Below are 18,841 nucleotides of genomic sequence, written 5' to 3' on the forward strand. Positions count from 1 at the left end.
TGATATACTGACACAATTTACTTACGAAGCAAAATATTTCTTTCAAAGTATTCTCATTATTGGGCGGAAGCGAAACATAATCGTCCCTTATGCCTTGCAATGCCCAAAATATTTGGGAAACAAGTTGCATCGAGCGTTGCACAAAATACGTTTGACTTCTGCGTCGTGCACGCTTAACGCAATTTATCCCGCGACGGCTTAACTAGACGACTTACTTGAAGTATGACACTTTGCAATAGGGACTAAAGCCAGAACAAGCCCGCATGGCCGGTAAGGAAATTTTCAGAGCCCTTTCAAAATCCTTATTAGATATCCTAATCTTCCAACAAAACGACCGCTATTATGTATAACTGCTAAATTCTCTGTATATCTATCGCAATATTAATATTCGTCGCCAAAACATCCGAAATTTTCTAAGTAATTTTCATATTTACTTAGCGAGTCCAACAATTATTATGAATCAACAGATTTGCGGATCTGATTTGAAGAAACTTTGCAGTATATGTTTACTGCAAGTTTCTGGTTGAAATCAGTAACCTAAATTAAGAACTGCAATAACAGAATAACCAAACGAACAACAAAGAAGTGACAAGACTGGCTTTTTGTATTGAAATTGACGATTTTCGTGTACAGTTAATTTTGTATTACTATTAACATGCATTTCATACGTCAAGGTAGGAGTTTGGCAGTTTTTTACACCGAAAGACATATTAAGGTCCATTTACTATTAAGGTCCAAAAATTCCCATAAGACACTTAAAATCAGACAAAAGGATTTGAAAGCTACTATACTACTATAAACCAAAATGATTTATAAACTGCTATAAACTGGAATATGTGTCAAATTTGAAGCAGAACTGAATAAAGGCACAAGTATGTTATAAACAGGTTATCACATGATTGCAGAGGCCGCGGAAGCATGTCAAACGTGGGGGGGCACTGACGAAAAGGGGCAATTTGTATACTCGATCGCGTGTCACGCACATAGGCGACCATCAGACTATATATATATATATATATATATATATATATATATATATATATATATATATATTAATATATATATATATATATATATATATATATATATACAAAACTACTGAAACGGTACCCTCCGTTTTTAGATTTTATCAACTAAAAATACAAGTTTATAAAACATAATTATTTTATTAATTGTTCAGAGCAAATAATTGCACTGTATAGCCTATGACTAAAGCGACACTTTACTCTGTTTTTCAACGCCTGTCTAAAGCTGCCCTGATAACTAATTGTTTTAGGCTTAGCTAAAGGTAACCGCAAAAGATCACGTCTAGTGTTGTAAGTGCGGATTTGAAATAAACCGGCGGTGGCGGTGATAATTCGAAAAATTTTTTAGAAACAAGAATGAACTTGAGATAATCTCATCGTGCTCGAATATTAGGCCAGTTAAACAGAAGGCACTTGGGCACTTTATTTCTTAAAATTAAAAAGGGCAAATTCATCACAGAAAAAATGTGAAAATCATTTCAGAAAAAGGGCACTTTTACTTCTAAAAAAGGGCACATTTTCTCCTTACACGAAAAGTGGGGGGGCATCTTCCCCCAATGCCCCCCCGGTTCCGCGGCCTCTGCATGATTGACTCGGTTATATAAGTTATCGCCCTCAGGACAAGATTAGAAACTGATATCACCTCAACCATCGGGTAATAACCTGTTTTTAATTGTTTTTTTATTAAGCTTCATTAAGTTTTCTTCAGAATATCCAAATTATTCACATGTGCCTAGCTTTTGTATTTAAGTTTCGTGTTGTTTTTTAAGACTCTGTATACGTTGAGAGCGACTAATTGGTTGTTTTGAAGTTGTATGTATGTATGTAAAACCTTATTTAATGACGCTAGCATTATCAACAAAAGTTGGTTTCCATAAGGGGCGTCCATAACACAATAGAACATTTACAAAGAGATAATAATATATCTACATAGCTATTTACAAAAGAGAAATATATAAGAAAGAAAATAGATTAAGTTGGTGTGATCCGGCCGTATGCTAAGATCTATACATGATTGAATCTTAATTCTATTTAACAATTCATTTGCTTTACAATATTTTTGAAAGAATAAATAGATTGCGCTTCCTTAGCTTCTTGCGAAAGATTATTCCAAAGTTTAGCACCACTGTACTTAAAACTTTTTTTCAGAAATTCGCGTCTCGGTTTTGGAAGAGCCAAATCAATGTGACAGTTTCTGAGGTCATAATTATTTTGCAAAAGATTCCTTCTGATGAATAATTCTTTCATATTAGGTGCGGTATTATCATTCAAAATTTTATATAATAATGCTGCCTTGGTCATATTTCGTCTGGAATCTAAATTTTCCCAGTCAAGTGCCCGAAGAATATCTGCAGACCTAATTTCATAGCTAGCGCCAGCTATTATTCGAGCTGCCCGATTTTGAAATTTTTGCAGCTTATCTTTCAATGTCTTGTTGCAGGTATCCCAAAGGGGAGAGCAATAATCGAAATAGGGTTGTATCAAAGCTTTATAAATCGATTGCAACATGTTTCCAGGAACATAGGGCTTGACGCGTTTTAACGTTCCTATACCTGCCCCAACTTTTTTGCAAATCGTTTCAATGTGTTCTTCCCAACTTAATGTTTCGTCAAGGGTAACGCCCAGACAAGAGACTGAATATACTCTGGGAATAGGTTTGCTATTTAGCATTACAGGAATATCATCATTGATCTTAAGAAGATTATGCTTTGATCCAACGTACATAAATTTAGTTTTGGTTGAATGGTGCTGTAATTTGTTACTTTTGAGCCACTGGCTGATTTTATTCAAATCGCTATTTAACTTGGAGATAAGTTCTGCTGAATCCTTTGCTGTTGAAAACATCTGCGTATCATCAGCATATAAGCACGGGGTGGTGTTATCGAGACAATCTGGGAGATCGTTAATGTAAAGTAAAAACAATAATGATCCTAAGATGGATCCCTGAGGAACCCCACAGACTATCTTTTTTGGCGTTGATATCGTGCCGTTGACAAAACATACTTGTTCCCTATCAGAAATATAAGATTCAAACCACTTCAATTCAATATTTGAAACTCCAAATTGTTCTTTCATTTTGTGCAATAAGATATTGTGATTAATTGAATCAAAAGCTTTCCTAATATCAAGAAAAACTACACCATTCAAGTCGCCATTATCTATATTTTCGTACCATGCTTCACACATTTGAATAAGTGCAGTCAAAGTCGAATTCTTTGGGCGGAATCCAGATTGATACTTAGAAAGCAAAGAGTTCTCACTCAAAAATTCATACAATTGGTTGAAAACAGAACGCTCAAAAATTTTGCTAATAATTGGTAAAATTGAAATTGGGCGATAATTTTCGCATTTTTGTCTGTCTTCAGATTTAAAAATCGGTAGAACGCAAGCTTTTTTCCATTCGTCTACATAGATTCCAGTTCTAATCGAGAGGTTAAATATCCACGTTAATGATGGGCTAATTACTTCAGCTGAAATTTTGAGTGCCCTTGCTGGAATAGTATCAATGCCTGTCGATTTTGATGTTTTAAGTCTATATAACTGAAGGAATACATCATGCACACATTAATTCACACACATTAATTTCTGAAAATCTAAATTGTATATCTGATTGGGAATTGACATTTTCTGACCAACTTGGGTCCAAGGAATAATTTTCAATTTCGGCGGCTAATTTAGCTAATTTAGCTAATTTGATCTGATATGAGTGGTAGTTGAGGGATGCGTTGTCATGGTTGACATCATATCGTTGTCAGGGATGGTCGCTGTGGAATGATTTGATTGTTGTGTATCAGATGCGGGTGGATCAAGGTTTAAGTTATTATTAGTTATATTAACGTGATTATTTTTCGTCCTTACGTATTTTTGTATTATATGATATTCTTATATGTGACCTTCCACGGGAAAACGTACGTTAACGATATTTCGTTGAAACGGCAAAACGAACGGATAACGAACGGGTAGTGAACGATCTGTCATAACGTTTCAACGAACCAAAAAAACGTTTTGACGAATTCAGCTAAAAATGTGAACGTTTAAAGTCGAGAATACGAACGGATAAATAAACGTTCAATCTGAAGCCGTTTGAACGTTTTATGTTTATGAACGGTTTTAACGAATTAGTCTGAACGCCTGTTGCGCGTATGATTGACGCAAGATATTATTGACTAATAGGAAACATTTTCAAACACGTAACATGTGTTGGCGCAAGTATGCGTGTACATATAAATAGCTATACCTTCATTTGAATGTTTAACTAAATTTATCAGCTAAACTACCTAAATCACATTATTTTATACTTTATATACATATATACATTTGCATTTTGCATCAAAATTCGGGTTTATTCGTTAGAAAGCCTTCAGTTATTAGTACAAATTATCATCGTTATGTCAAATTAATCAATGCATCATCTGCAACTATACCCATCAAAATATTCAGCGCGTGTTTATTTGCAACAACGTTACAGATGTTGTAAATCTCTCTACGGACAAACTATATGTATGGGTGGTTAAGGACATATAAACACAACATGCATACATCCGTTTTATTAACACGGCTCTAAACCGAGAGTAAACGAAGATTGCAATAAATGGCCTGGCTTCGATAATAATATCATAGGCAATGTCATTGGTCACCGTCTCAGTTTTGTTGAGTTTCAGCTACTGGATACATATTGTATGTTAAGCTAAACACAAGAGATTCCATTGTACACTATTGCTTATACTCTTTGACGCGCAAACGGCTAAATTAATTAGCGCAAGGTCAAGTTGTTTACAGATGATAACCAGACATTAATAACAGTTATACAGAATATCGCATACGCAAAGTTCGTTTGTATGCGAACCAGCGTAGTAACGTATGCTTGCATGCTGTCAAAACTTATTTGGTATAAATAGCCTACTACATTAAATATCCAAACCATTTATGCACGTGAAAATACACATTTAAATTTCAGCAATGCATTGCGCGGTGATAGAATATTTAAAATACAAGCTTGGATATTTACCTAGTGCACACAATATGTTCCGTGCGCAATAGCCTCTAGCTGCGGTCAAGCTTGTCGCGGAATGTCGCCTATACACAGTACTGTCAGTAGCAACTAAGGGCATCATTATACCTTAAGAATATTATGATAATAATCTATTTTATCGACTGCATGCACCATCGCCATATTTTCTTCGCAAAGCTAAGTGATATGTTTTGTAAGTGATATGTTTTGTGACCATACGATCACATATGCATGTGTTATGACTTATGAACCAGTATATCGATAATACTTGTGATATTAAATTAGCTAACTAAATTCTTGGTGGTCACTATATTCATCAGGAAATATTTTTTTTCCCCCCAAATATTCGACCTTCTACATAGTTAACTGTGTAAATACCTATGCTACCTGCATGAGCCTAACAATAGTGACCTAAATAAATAGAACGCGTAAATTAATGGGATAATTTTTGAAATCTTCATTTCAAACGACCGCCGGCAATCCGAAATCTCGAAGGTCCGAATTCAGTTCCGCCCTGCAAACAACTTAATACTCAACCCCGGCAGCAAGAAGAGATTGCACAGTATTTTCACTAAAGCATATAGCAATAGCAGACGCCCATATAGAAACGACAATGCCAAATGAATGCACAGGGGAGTTTATACTCACCATTTTAAGAAACAAACGATCCTCAACATCTTCGAGACATCTACTTGTGACCACAATTTGTGCCTCCTGCTTACAGTAAAATTAACTAATCAAGATTATAAGACATGCATGAAAGCATTAATCCATTTTGTCTGGCGAAATCTTTTTATATCATATAATTATATACATTTCGAGGTAGCATCTACCTTTTTTTATGAAAAATGTCAGCAAAGTTTGTAAACAATTGTTGTTTCAATGTAAGTAAATGCATCCTATAAATTGTAACCACCACGGCCCAAGCTAACAACTTTTCTAACCTCAGCCAAGCCATTTTCACGGTCTGGCAACCTTTCATGCCATGTTTATTCGGAATGATTGGATGATCGTAGCCCAACTTGATTTCACCGGCCATGATAAGCAATCTAAAGGGTTATATTGCAGTGCGCATTTATATCCGAATACATTTTACTCGCGTTAAGATATACATAAAATGCAATTGAGAACGTCTTATTATATACAATTGCATGATCATCTATATGAAATCTTATTTCGAATGCGTGTCATATTTCGATATATGCATGGTCAATAGAGAGCTACAGTTTAGCCAAGCAAATACACTCAAGGGAAAAAAACTTTAGTTTAAATCGAGCCAACCGTTATACGAATTCTGTTGATGATCTCATCGATAAGCCTGATTTCAATGCTTGGAGGAAAATAATTGCAAGCGCGCCTGATAAAGTGGCCCAGTCATGACTTTCCTTATATCATAGCTAATGTTTCATTTAGTGTTCATACCTGCTATTAGCCTTTATATATGCACGCGTTAAAACGCCTTGACTTCTCCATAGATGCTAATATCCAGCAAATATTTGGGACAGTCTTCGTGAAATTATTGGTAAAGATCTTTACCCGTGCGCTCATGCACGCATAAACAGTTGATAGGCGCCATTTCAAATTTGCTCATTTTGCCGCTCTAGCTGGCAGGCTTCAAGGTGCAATGACCATGCATAATTGCAACTTAATATCCGGAAAGTAATTTCTAATCAAGGGAGCCCAAATCAAAATTAGAGAAAATTTTCCTGTTGCTCAACAGCTGATATTTTGTCCAAGCAAGATAAATTCCAATGCTCCTTTTCTGATGAATTATATATAGCAAAATATATGTATATAGCAAAATATCTGAAAGGTTAAACTTAAATGTTTGTAAACGTTAGCTTGGCAACTTTCCCTTTGGGCTTGTGTCAGCCCAGTTGTGCGCAAGGAAGGACTGCACGCACTTTAAAACATAGCGCAAAACTCAACCTCACAAAACACGGAATTTTTTTTGTAATAAACAATGTCACACAATGAACATCATTGATATAGGTTCATTACTTTCATACAGTCTCTACCATTTATACCCTTTGAGCCTTTTCCGCGTTCCACGTTTCCGATTCGAGAAGCAAGTCGAGAGAAATCAAATTACAACCAAAATATACATGGGGAGTGAATTGTGCTGAAATGTCAGCAACGATCGAGCCAGATGGCTTAGATCTGGGGAGACAAAGATACCTTTTTAAGGAAATAAGACAATTTTGTAAGCGGGGCACTGAGGATCTTGTTTCTCCGGCTCCAGTTTTAGACTAGATGCACGTACATATTTGAATTGCTATGATATTCATGCAGTGGCGTAACGAACAGAGCTGAGGATGGGGTCTTGAGGTATACTTGGTACTGCGGGGTCCCTTAATTCGCTGTTTCTCATAAATCACGTTTTGCTTATACTATGATGTTTCGTTATCTATCCTGGCCCCCAATAAATGGGGATCTCTTAGTTCTCGTTGTAACCCTACCGAACGCGCGTTAGGTCACTGTATTTATGTCTTCAAATATTGGCTAGGGTATTTCAATTGTTGTATAATTTGTAGCTATGTCAGACTGCATTAAAAACAACGAATTTCAAGCTGAAATGTCCGTCCTAGGATGCGGTCCTTAATTTTGAATAGATTTTAATCAGTAGCTGCTTCGTACGGAGGCCCAGCTAGATAAGTTTATCAGATGTAAATAATTTAGCTATATACACATGGTTTACAAGTACGATATTAATATGTAACACGCAAAATCCCTCATTCATATTAAAATCTGGTTTTGTCTGTTTACATACATTTAGAGACTTCCGACAATTATGCAACTTAATTAGCACCTTGCCAGGGCATATACACCCCGATGCCGAAACGACTCGCGAAAATTCCAGTTTAGAGAAATTAAAAACATTCTTGATACACAGTAATGAAAGTAAAGGTATTTATAGTAATCCATATGATCTTGAGTCTCTCGGTCGGTCAGCTAACCCAAGCCTTCGTGAGGGCAACTTTGAAAGGCGTTTTAAGGTTTAAACGAAGCGATATCTTTGCAATATAAATCTTATCACTCATTAAAATTACGATGTGTTTTTCACTAAAATGATTCAACGCACATTTGAATAATACAGTAGCAATGACGATAATTCATTACAAGTTTCATTATTACGCGCAAAGCCTTTTTAACGCAATATGTCGACCCTCGACCTCGACTTCGGACCCTCGACCTCGACTTCGGACCCTCGACCCTCGACAAAAACCCAGACTCATATATGGCTTGAGAGGTTGTTTGTGCGCGCGGTGAAATTTGGCTTATGGAAGCTACAGAAGTATAGTAAAGCACAAATTCTAACCATTTAGTGCATTACCGAAATTCAAAAAACGATAAATTTTTGAAAGAAAGCTTACGACGTGAAATTTGACGCTAATGAAATAATTGCATGCACTGAGTGTTAATTGCCTTCATGTCTGCATGACGCTAGGCATAAACCATAACATGAAGCGCACAAAATAGCATTCGATTAGGCTAAAACGATATAACCTCACTATTTCCTTTACAAGCCTTCTACTAAGGAACTGAATACGTTTCTGGGAGTATTTCTGTGTAGCACATTCTGCGCTTCTTCTACAAAGTTGTAACATTGCAAATGTTTATAATCTAATATGTTGAACCAAATCCAATGCGATTGAACGAAATTACGGCAAACGTTTCAACGAACGGTAAATCAAACGGTTGAACGCTTTTAGACCAATTTTCAAACGTTTTTTCCAAAGCGTTCGAACGGGCAATTTCGAACGATGAACGATCTCGAAAATCGTTTCATCTAACGCTTCAAGCGTTTGAACGGCAAACGAACGGATAACGAACGATATTTTCGAACGAACGAAATAGCGTTAACGTATGTTTTCCTGTGGAAGGTCACATATCCTATAATATGTTTCCAAGAATACGTTTTTCTATTTTTTACAACAACACTGCCTTAAAATTCATTGAAATTAAACAATGCTTTGTTGCACCAGTATTTGATCACGCCGGCTTCGTTGCATTCTGAGTGATATAATTATTTTGCTCTTTCCAGAAAACTTGACCACAAGAATGTAATAAAGTTTTATGGAAGAACTTTGCAGCCTGGTCCGAGTGGTTCGAAATTTGTCTTCGTGATGGAATTATGTGGAGAAAGTTTAAGAAAATTTTTTCTTGACCATCCAGATTGTATTCCAGCGAACGCAACAGCAAAGAATGTAGTTCAAAAAATTAAATCTGTGTTACAAAGAGCAAAGGATATTGCGGCGGGGCTTGAATATCTGCATGGCCTTGGTATTGTTCATCGGGACTTAAAGCCAGAAAACATCCTGGTAAGTTAAATTTGTCATTGCAATAATCTGTCGTAATTTATTGATATGCTTTATGGTTTTATGGTATAGTATTCTGTAGTTTCTTTTCGGGTGCCATAACAGAAAAACACCTGGATTTTCTTTACTTTAAGAAGTTTAAAGGTTAAAACATTCTGACTGTGCTTGTACGTAAAGACATAATGTAGTCCAAGACAGTTTAAACCATGCATTCTAAAACAGTTGCTCTGCACAGGAATACGCAACCTTTTTCTTTATGACAATTTTCTGTAATTTCCGGAGAAAGATCTTTGGGGAATTAAAGCCCATATCTTCCAGGCTTATGGAATCGAAATCATAAAGATTGGTAAAAACAATATCAAGAGTTTTGCTGCCTCCCGTTGGGATGTTAACAAGCTTGTTGAAATCGCCTACAAATACATAGAAATACATGCATGCATGCATGAAATATTTTCTGAGCTGTCAGATCTTATTAAATAAAGCTGATAATTTTATTATGAAATTATTCAAATGAGTCAAAAGTTGATGATATATATGATAGTTAACTAATTCTTTAATCTCAAAATAAAGCCGTCGTCGCTACACGGTCTTTCACGCTAAGCTATGAAGCATCATCAGACGACTATACAAAAATTCAATACATAGAGATTACTTCATGGTTGGCGAGTGCGTACGATTTTATGTACGAGTTGTGAGGGATCGCAATACGAACGAGTGAGCGCAGCGAACGAGTGAGTTTGCGATCCTTCACAACGAGTGCATATTAATAAAAATCGTACAAACGAGCCAACCATGAAGTAATTTGTTTATTAAATGTGTATAGAGATCAATTTGACAACGACACGCTTTTAATATGCAAAAACACAGCGAGCAACAAAATCGAAACTTTATGCATAAAAACATATTTATTACCGTTCAGTTTCTTTGTAATTTTGTTCAATAGAAATTAGACATTCTTCCCGAAAGATATGAGATGTGCTGAATGTAAAAATATCTTGAATATGAGAATTATGTTTTGAATCTCACTCCTATATTTCGACGCCATCTTGAAAGAAAATGTAAACAAATTGCCGCCAAAATGACATACGACAATTTTTCACGTGTGAAGAATATCGTACGTGAAGAATATCGTACAATCAAAAGCCGTGTATGGCATTTTTCACACGTTAAAAACATCGTACGTCCAATCAAATTGCATGAAATTAATTTACACAGTGAAATACGATTTTTATTTCATCCTGCTGTGCATAAATTTCTATACACATATAATAAAATATTTTATTATATGACTAGAATAGTTGATCGGTCCATCAACTAAAATCAAGCATTCTGATTGGTTCCTGAGCGGTCGGTAACCAACAGTACGGACCGGCCAGGTTCGGCGGGAATTTTTTAGTCGGCAATTTTAATCGTTTTTAGTCATATAATAAATAGTTTATTGATTGAGCTTGTTCGGTCCGTACAGGAGGATACTGGTCTCGTTCTTTTTTCGCTTGTAGGGACCTTGCCTAAAGGCTCGGTCTATACAAGCGAAAAAAGAACTCGACCAGTATCCTCCTGTACGGACCTCTCGCTCAGTCAATAACATATTGATTACGTCATGCACCAACGGTTACTCGTCTCTCACGCGCTTATGCTTGTGCGCGCGCCTAAATTCTCAGGCATTAAACTTGTTCCTATAGGGCAGCATTTTGAAAACGGTTCACAGCGCTTGTTTAAGCATTTGTTTTCATCTGCACGTATTATGCACGTATTATGCACGTATTATGAACTTTGATACGAATCCTAAATGTCGCATCATCAACCCTGCAAAGAGCGAACTTGGAAAAGTCAGTAAATTAATACTTGGCGATATAAATAACAAGATGAAATCCACCATTAATGTAGACCAATGGAAAAACTCACTATTTGTAATCGAATGGTTTCATGGTATCAGAGAAAAACCCAATCATACATTCTTTTCCTTCGACAATGTTGAATTTAATCCATCCATCACCGAAGACTTCCTTAACCGAGTTATTAAATGGGCCCAATCGCTTATAAGAATTCCCGAAGATCACATAGAAATCATAAAACACGCCCGAATTAAAGTCAGTATTATTCAACCGAGGACAAACTTGGGTGAAGAAAAACAACGAATCATTGTTTGAAGTTACCAAGGGGAAGCTTTGATGGCGTTAAGATATGTGATCTTGTGGGTTTCTTTATCTTACACCAACTTAGAGCAGCTGTATCCGTACCATTGGTGTCGAATGGACTGTTAGTTTACGATGCGTAAATAGACTGTGTCAATTCGTAAATAGGGTGAGATTTTGTTAGGACAGGTCTATGAAAAGCTTGTCGATCCGTACCATTGGTGTCGAATGGATGGTTCGTTTACGATCCGTAAACTGACTGTGTCGATTCGTAAATAGAGCGAGATGTGTCTAGGACAGGTCTCTGAAAATCTTGTCGATCCGTACCATTGGTATCGAATTGAATGTTCGTTTACGATTCGTAAACAAACTGTGTCGATTCGTAAATAGGGCGAGATGTGTCTAGGACAGGTCTATGAAAAGCTTGTCGATCCGTACCATTGGTGTCGAATGGACTGTTCGTTTACGATCCATAAACAGACGTACTGTGTCGATTCGTAAATAGGGCGAGATGTTTCTAGGACAGGTCTATGAAAAGCTTGTCGATCCGTACCATTGGTGTCGAATGGACTGTTCGTTTACGATCCGTAAACAGACGTACTGTGTCGATTCGTAAATAGGGCGAGATGTGTCTAGGACAGGTCTATGAAAAGCTTGTCGATCCGTACCATTGGTGTCGAATGGACGGTTCGTTTACGATCCGTAAACAGACGTATTGTGTCGATTCGTAAATAGGGTGAGATGTGTCTAGGACAGGTCTATGAAAAGCTTGTCGATCCGTACCATTGCTGTCGAATGGACAGTTCGTTTAGTTTACGATCCTTACTTAGTCGACCATGACATATTATTACAGAAACTAAAACAATATGGAATTACACCCTTGGCGTTAAGATGGTTCAAATCGTTCCTGAATGACCGCTATCAACAAGTACAAATCTCTTCATCCCTATCAAATCCTGCGATGATAAAATCTGGCGTGCCCCAAGGCTCTATTCTAGGCCCAATTCTTTTTCTGGTTTTTATTAATGATTTACCCATCCACATCAACAAGTCCAAGCCCTTTTTGTTTGCGGATGACTCTACTATTATTTCTTCCGGAACTAATGTCCGCGAACTTAGTGACTCCCTAAAGTCGGACGTTACTTCAGTGTCACATTGGGCTACTCACAACAAAATGTCCCTCAATTCGAAAAAGACTAAAATTATGAAAATATTCTCCCAACACAAATTTTCAGATCTTGACCCAATAACTATTGAGATCAACAACCATACTATTAAGGAAATCTCTTCTGCTGTTCTACTTGGTGTCACATTTGATCAATATTTGAAATGGGATAGGCAAATTCACACTATCTACAACATAATAAAATAATAAACTCTAGACTATATCTATTAAAACGCATACGCAGTCACCTTATTCTAAAATGTCGTATTCAGTTTTACTCTGCACTAATCTACCCACATCTATTATACTGTTGTACACTCTGGGGAAACGCAAATAAAGAACTAATAACGTGCCTACTAAAACTACAGAAACGAGCTGCAAGACTAATTCTTGAATTACCAACCGAAGTACCCTCAATATTACTTTTCCGCCAACTTAATTGGATACCTATTTTCAACTTGATAAAAATGAGAAAAATTCTTATGGTTTTCAATACTTTAAAAACTTCTTGGCCACCAGATCTTCGAAGGTTGTTTGTTTACGTTCGCGACTGTCATCCAATTCAAACTAGATCGACAATGACTGACTTAAAGATCCCTTTAGTCAAGACCGAGCAGGCTAAATCTAAGATATCTTATAGTGGTGCAAGTCTATTCAATTCTTTACCTTCTGAGTTAAAAATCGTTGAAAATTATTCACCTAACTCTTTTAAAAAAAAGCTTAAAACCTTTTTTCTTCAATTAAACAATGAAGTAGACCATGTTAATGAATTTAGCTGCACTGTATGCAAGCATATCATTCGTTGCCAATGTTTCTCGCGATGAAACCTTTCATATTACCTTTCGAGGGCCATTGGGAAGAATACCTTAAGGTAACAATGTGAACCCCTCATGAAATAAAGTTTCAATAATAATAATAATAATAACGTACTGTGTCGATTCGTAAATAGGGCGAGATGTGTCTAGGACAGGACTCTTAAAAGGTTGTCGATCCGTACCATTGGTATCAAATAGACTGTTCGTTTACGATCCGTAAACAGATTTTGTTCATTTGTAAATAAAATAATTTAACACCATGCGAGTGATGCGACTAAGGTTTGTCTCCGAAAAAGTTGTCCATCGAAGACAATTTGTGATAAAGATACGTTTAAATTAACGCTGTTCCTTTTCAATAACGGCTGCCCTCCTTATGTCATTGTCGAATGAATTGTTTCGTCGCTATAGTAGCTACATATAACAAGTCTATTTTAATATCGTAGCTAGAGATTTGCTAGGCAGAAAGCGAACTTCTTATGATAAATATGAGAGCCGAACATTATAAAATTATGAAAGCCATCAAAACAATTCAGAGTTTGAAAAAATACATTTCTAACGTTTTGTCTTTAACTTAAAGATATCTCTATTTTACTAATAGACGTATCTTGTTGTGTGCTACTATATATAATGCATTAACATTTTGCGGAGTTTAATAACAACGCATGTTATATTGCTCGTATTTTTCTTGAGAACGAGGAATATCATATATAATTAGACTATTGTATTCATAGGAATATCTTGGGTACCATATGTTGAAGTGATATCTAGCGGAGTTTTTTTACAATGAGTGTTTTGATTTCATACTCCAAGGGAATCTATGACTATGTCTATATCGGTTGGTAAATGAAAGTTTTCCATTAAAAATATACATGCACTATTTAATCGTTGGTGGTTTTTTTTGAGAGCGAGGAATGTTAGCTACATATACAAATTAACACTGATATACAGGCAGTTATCTTGAGTACTGCATGCATGTATTTAGTATAAAGTAAAGCTTTGTGATGTATGACGCATATACAGTTATTGCATGCCGGGGAACATTGCATACATGCATGCAGGTTTTATCGAGAATGCTTGCGTTTGATCGCTTTTATCGAGAATGCGCTTATATCGCTCGTTTTTGTCTTGAGAACGAGGAATGCTACATATACCTAAATAGTATTCTATTTTACTGATAGATATGCATATCTTGTGCGCTATATAATTATATTGGAGTGATATCTCGCGGCTTTTAATAACAACATGTTATATCGCTCGTATTTTTCTTGAGAACGAGGAATATTATATATCAGTAAATAGTCTATTTAATTGATAAGGCATATCTTGGGTAAAATATATTGAAGCGATATCTAGCGAGTTATTTAAAAAACTCGTGTATTGGTATCGTCCTCAAAAGGGATCTATGCGTATGGCGGAAACGGTGTTATTTATACGATTGGTAAATGCACGTTTTCCATTCGTACGGTTGGTACGGATGGTACGAATCGACAGTCGTTTCGTGTATGGGGATATCGTACTCCACAGGAGGTTAGACGTATAGCGGAAACGGTGCTGCATGTGATGAATTTTTTACGATTGGTATATGAAAGTTTTTCATTCGTATATCGTTCTCCAAAGGAGCGCAATCGTTCATAAATTTACAGATGGTAACTGTTTTTTTTCCATTCGCGTACGGTTCGTACGTCAGTCCGTTTGTATGTCCCGTTTTACCATCAGTATCGATCCGTGAAAAGTGTCACGAAACGAAAATGTAGTTTACGAATGGTGAAAAAGGTTGTCGATCCGTATGCATGCGACAGTATTGGACATGTATGGATTATATTTAATATAGATCTATACCTCATCTGTGTTTCAATACGTTTCGCCGGTTAGGACTTCATCGGTTAGGGCTTCATCAGTAAATAAAAACTTTACAAAAAGAGGCGTGTGATATTATTGTAGTTTGATATAAGTTTTTATCTACTGCCGAATGTTATATTTTTATCATATTTTCATTGTAATTCTTCTATTCATTATATTTTTTTAAATTATTTGTCAGTTTGGGAAAGACAATTGCATGAAAATAGCTGATGTTGGTATTTCGAAGGATGTAACAGAAGTTACAGGAACGATGGCTGGAACACCCGTGTACATGGCCCCAGAAATATTTTCTGGCAAAATTTGTGATGCCAGTGCTGATATTTACAGTTTCGGGCTGATCTTGTGGGAGATGTGGTATGGTGGTGAGGTAGTTTACAGTGAGCTTCACAATCTGTCATTCAAGAGATTTCGCGAGTTGATTGCAATTGGCTACAGACCAAAATGCAACGCCGTAGGGGGTATTGCAGAAAAGTATGGGTCACTTATAAAGGAGTGTTGGTCAACCGTTCCAAAAGAGCGTTTAGCTGCTCCCGAGTGTGTAGCTAAATTGGACATCATAGCTCGACATGCATCGTAGATGAATAAATCCAGTTTATATTCCTAAGTATGAATTTTACATAATTTTACATTAACGATAATCATATATTAATCGAACATTATTTGAAGGCAAAAAATATTTTGTCGGGTGTTTTTTATATATTATTAATTTTTACGTTCCATTCATTTTATCACGACCAATGTCGTACACGGGGTTTGTGAGAAAAGGAGCCAATTTTAGGTCCTTCTGCTACATGAAAGAAGAAAATTATTTCTGAATCATAATTCTTAAGATAGGTTTAAACACCATGCAGGCTGGCTACGCTACTGCATGGCTTTATGCTTGGGGCGAATATTATAATTAATGCGTTTTCATACAATTAAGGTACGTGATTATTTGAAAAAAATCCGTTGCAGAAGATTAGTAGGCCTACATTCTTTTAAAAACGTCAACAAATATCTGACAACTTCACGACGATTTTAAAGAAACGAAGTTTTATGCAAAATATAGCTAAGCAACGTCCCGTACATTGTACTTGTTTAATCCAAAAGGATGTAATTGTTTCATGGCTATTTCATTGGTCACTGTGACAAAAGAACTTCGTCCCATTAGGTGACTATCGTGCTATGATAATTTGATATCGCTCGACCTTTGTTTTTGTGTCGTTTTTGTTTTCCACTGACACGCCAGTATTATCGGTATCGAACCCACTATCTAATGTTCCATGCTAAAAAATGTTTTAATTGATTATTTTACAACCAATGCAATCGCACTAACCTGAAATATCTGTAAAGTATTTCTTTTCTAAAAAAACTCCTTTTCCTGCACCCAGTGTAGACATTATAATTATCTATATTATAAGGGAAGTCTGAGTATTTTCATTAAAGACCAAATAACGATAACGAGTAATGTAAGGTATCATTCTATGTGCGTTTTGACTTCATTTTTAATCACCACCAGAAATTATCGTATTACCAGCGAATGCGTTATATTTACGATGTATAATGTTTTATAATTGGAAAAAATTGATATAAATAAACCAAAACTCGTTTTTTTAGAAATTGAGAAACGAAAACCTTTACTGGCAACATGTATAAGACATGTTGATGACACACTGTTTTGGCCAAATTTTTCGGACATTAAAAACCAAGGCTAATTTATGGATTTATCTAGTTTCGTGATCGCAAAGAATTGGTTTATATCGCTTGTTAAAAAACTTTGTGGTTAAAAACTACCGACAGTTTATAATTTTGCAAGAGACTAAAGCCCCATTCACATGCATGCACGGTAACGGATTGCCATTGGAACATGTGAGGTTTTGAAGTTTAATAATAATGTACAAATCCTGAATAAATATATGAATGAAATCACTCAAATTAATAATCATTTGCTCGTCATGATTGCTTCATAACGGCAGACGAAGATCATGCCGAAGATCAAGCAAGTCTGGCAACACAACCTAAAAGCAGTAAAATAAATTTCATGCAGGATAGGTTTACAAGTTTCACTAGCGTAATAAAATTAATATTTGTAGCATATCGCGGAGGAACTAAACATCTGCCAACTTTAAAATATTGTGACTAATGTAGCAAAATTCTATATTTGTTTTATGGTTGTTTGGCCCAGGTGTATAATTTCAACAATGTAATAGAGCATATATAGAATATAACAAAAATTAACCGTATACTATTCCTACTGAAGAACTGTCGCATCAATTGCTATATAAACGCTGGTCAGATGGACTGTTTAAAGAAACACACTTTAATTGATGACACTAAAATCGAATAATGCTTACATTCTATGGAGTTATCGTTGTTTAGTGCTGTATCTAAATAATTCATACAGTACAATTTGCATATAGCTAATTGATTATCTTTAAGTAATGTAATGTAGCATAATTTAGCACTACATATTTTCTTTTCTGTAACTATGTTTATTCCTATTTGCACTGATGGTATATACATTTATAGGGAGTTCTTGCAGGGTAATTGTTTCATTCAGTTGTTAAATATATTCAAGCGTATCTTAAAAATGACGTCAAATTTAGCTTTTCCAAGTTTATTTTTTATTTATTTTTCAATTTCTTTTGTGGAAAATTGCTCTTTGCTCTCAAGTTTCAGCATCAAGACAATTCTAACTGATTATTGAACTGTGTCAGACAAATTTTGTTTACATGCTGCATAATCGTACCCTATCAGCACTCAGCAGTGACTCATCAATCTGCCTCATACAAATATGACCCAAAGATCGCGTAAATGGGAATAGACTGGCTTTAATAGTTTAGTCAACAACCTAAGCGCACAGGCCAACCCATTGGGTAAAGAGGTAAACTAAAAATACTCCTGTCCCCATTGAAATTTTTAAAAGATTTTTTTCTCAAAGTCCTCTCACGCTTCGGTGAATCTCGGGTAACCGGGCTCGATCATGCCTAAACAACCCCATAATATGGACCTCTCAACGACGGAGCGAGGTTCATGCAAATATTCACAGTACAGACTAAACAAGCGACGAGCAATAATCTGTTTATTATATGGCTAAAATGCATGAGACATCCGGGATACTGGTCCGGATACAGAATAATTATAAAAATTATTGGAGCCACGGTCCGCATATATCGGTTTTTACGGATCGCTCGTCAATCACTATATAGAGGATTTTAAAAAGCCATATATATATATATATATATATATATATATATATATATATATATATATATATATATATATATATATAAATATATATATATATATATATATATATATATATATATATATATATATATATATATATAATAATGCAAGTAATTGCACGTGAAAGTTTTCACATGCGTCAACCTGATTACTACTGCATGGCTATATATAAGTTAACTGTTTTGCCGGGAAGGGATGGGTTTTTTTACACCACGTTTACATTATTGTTTTATATACTTTTTTCACGGGAACTCCCAGAACGTTTATGAAAATTATTACATC

General features: G+C 35.7%; 1 protein-coding gene across 2 annotated transcripts in view; it reads left to right on the plus strand.

Moving 5' to 3' along the window:
- Positions 1–17,877, plus strand: part of LOC114519688 — a 57,195-nt gene extending 39,318 nt beyond the window's left edge. For both annotated transcript variants that reach the window (XM_028539858.1, XM_028539857.1), the window contains exons 7-8: positions 9,083–9,359; positions 15,510–17,877. In XM_028539858.1, coding sequence (XP_028395659.1) covers positions 9,083–9,359; positions 15,510–15,908 — 676 coding nt within the window. In that variant the 3' untranslated portion in view covers positions 15,909–17,877. The remainder of the gene's footprint in view (positions 1–9,082; positions 9,360–15,509) is intronic.
- Positions 17,878–18,841: the final 964 nt, after the last annotated feature.

Source organism: Dendronephthya gigantea, unplaced genomic scaffold (assembly GCF_004324835.1).
Source record: "Dendronephthya gigantea isolate DGI-Jeju-01 unplaced genomic scaffold, DenGig_1.0 000014F, whole genome shotgun sequence".
In the NCBI taxonomy this organism is placed as follows: domain Eukaryota; kingdom Metazoa; phylum Cnidaria; class Anthozoa; order Malacalcyonacea; family Nephtheidae; genus Dendronephthya; species Dendronephthya gigantea.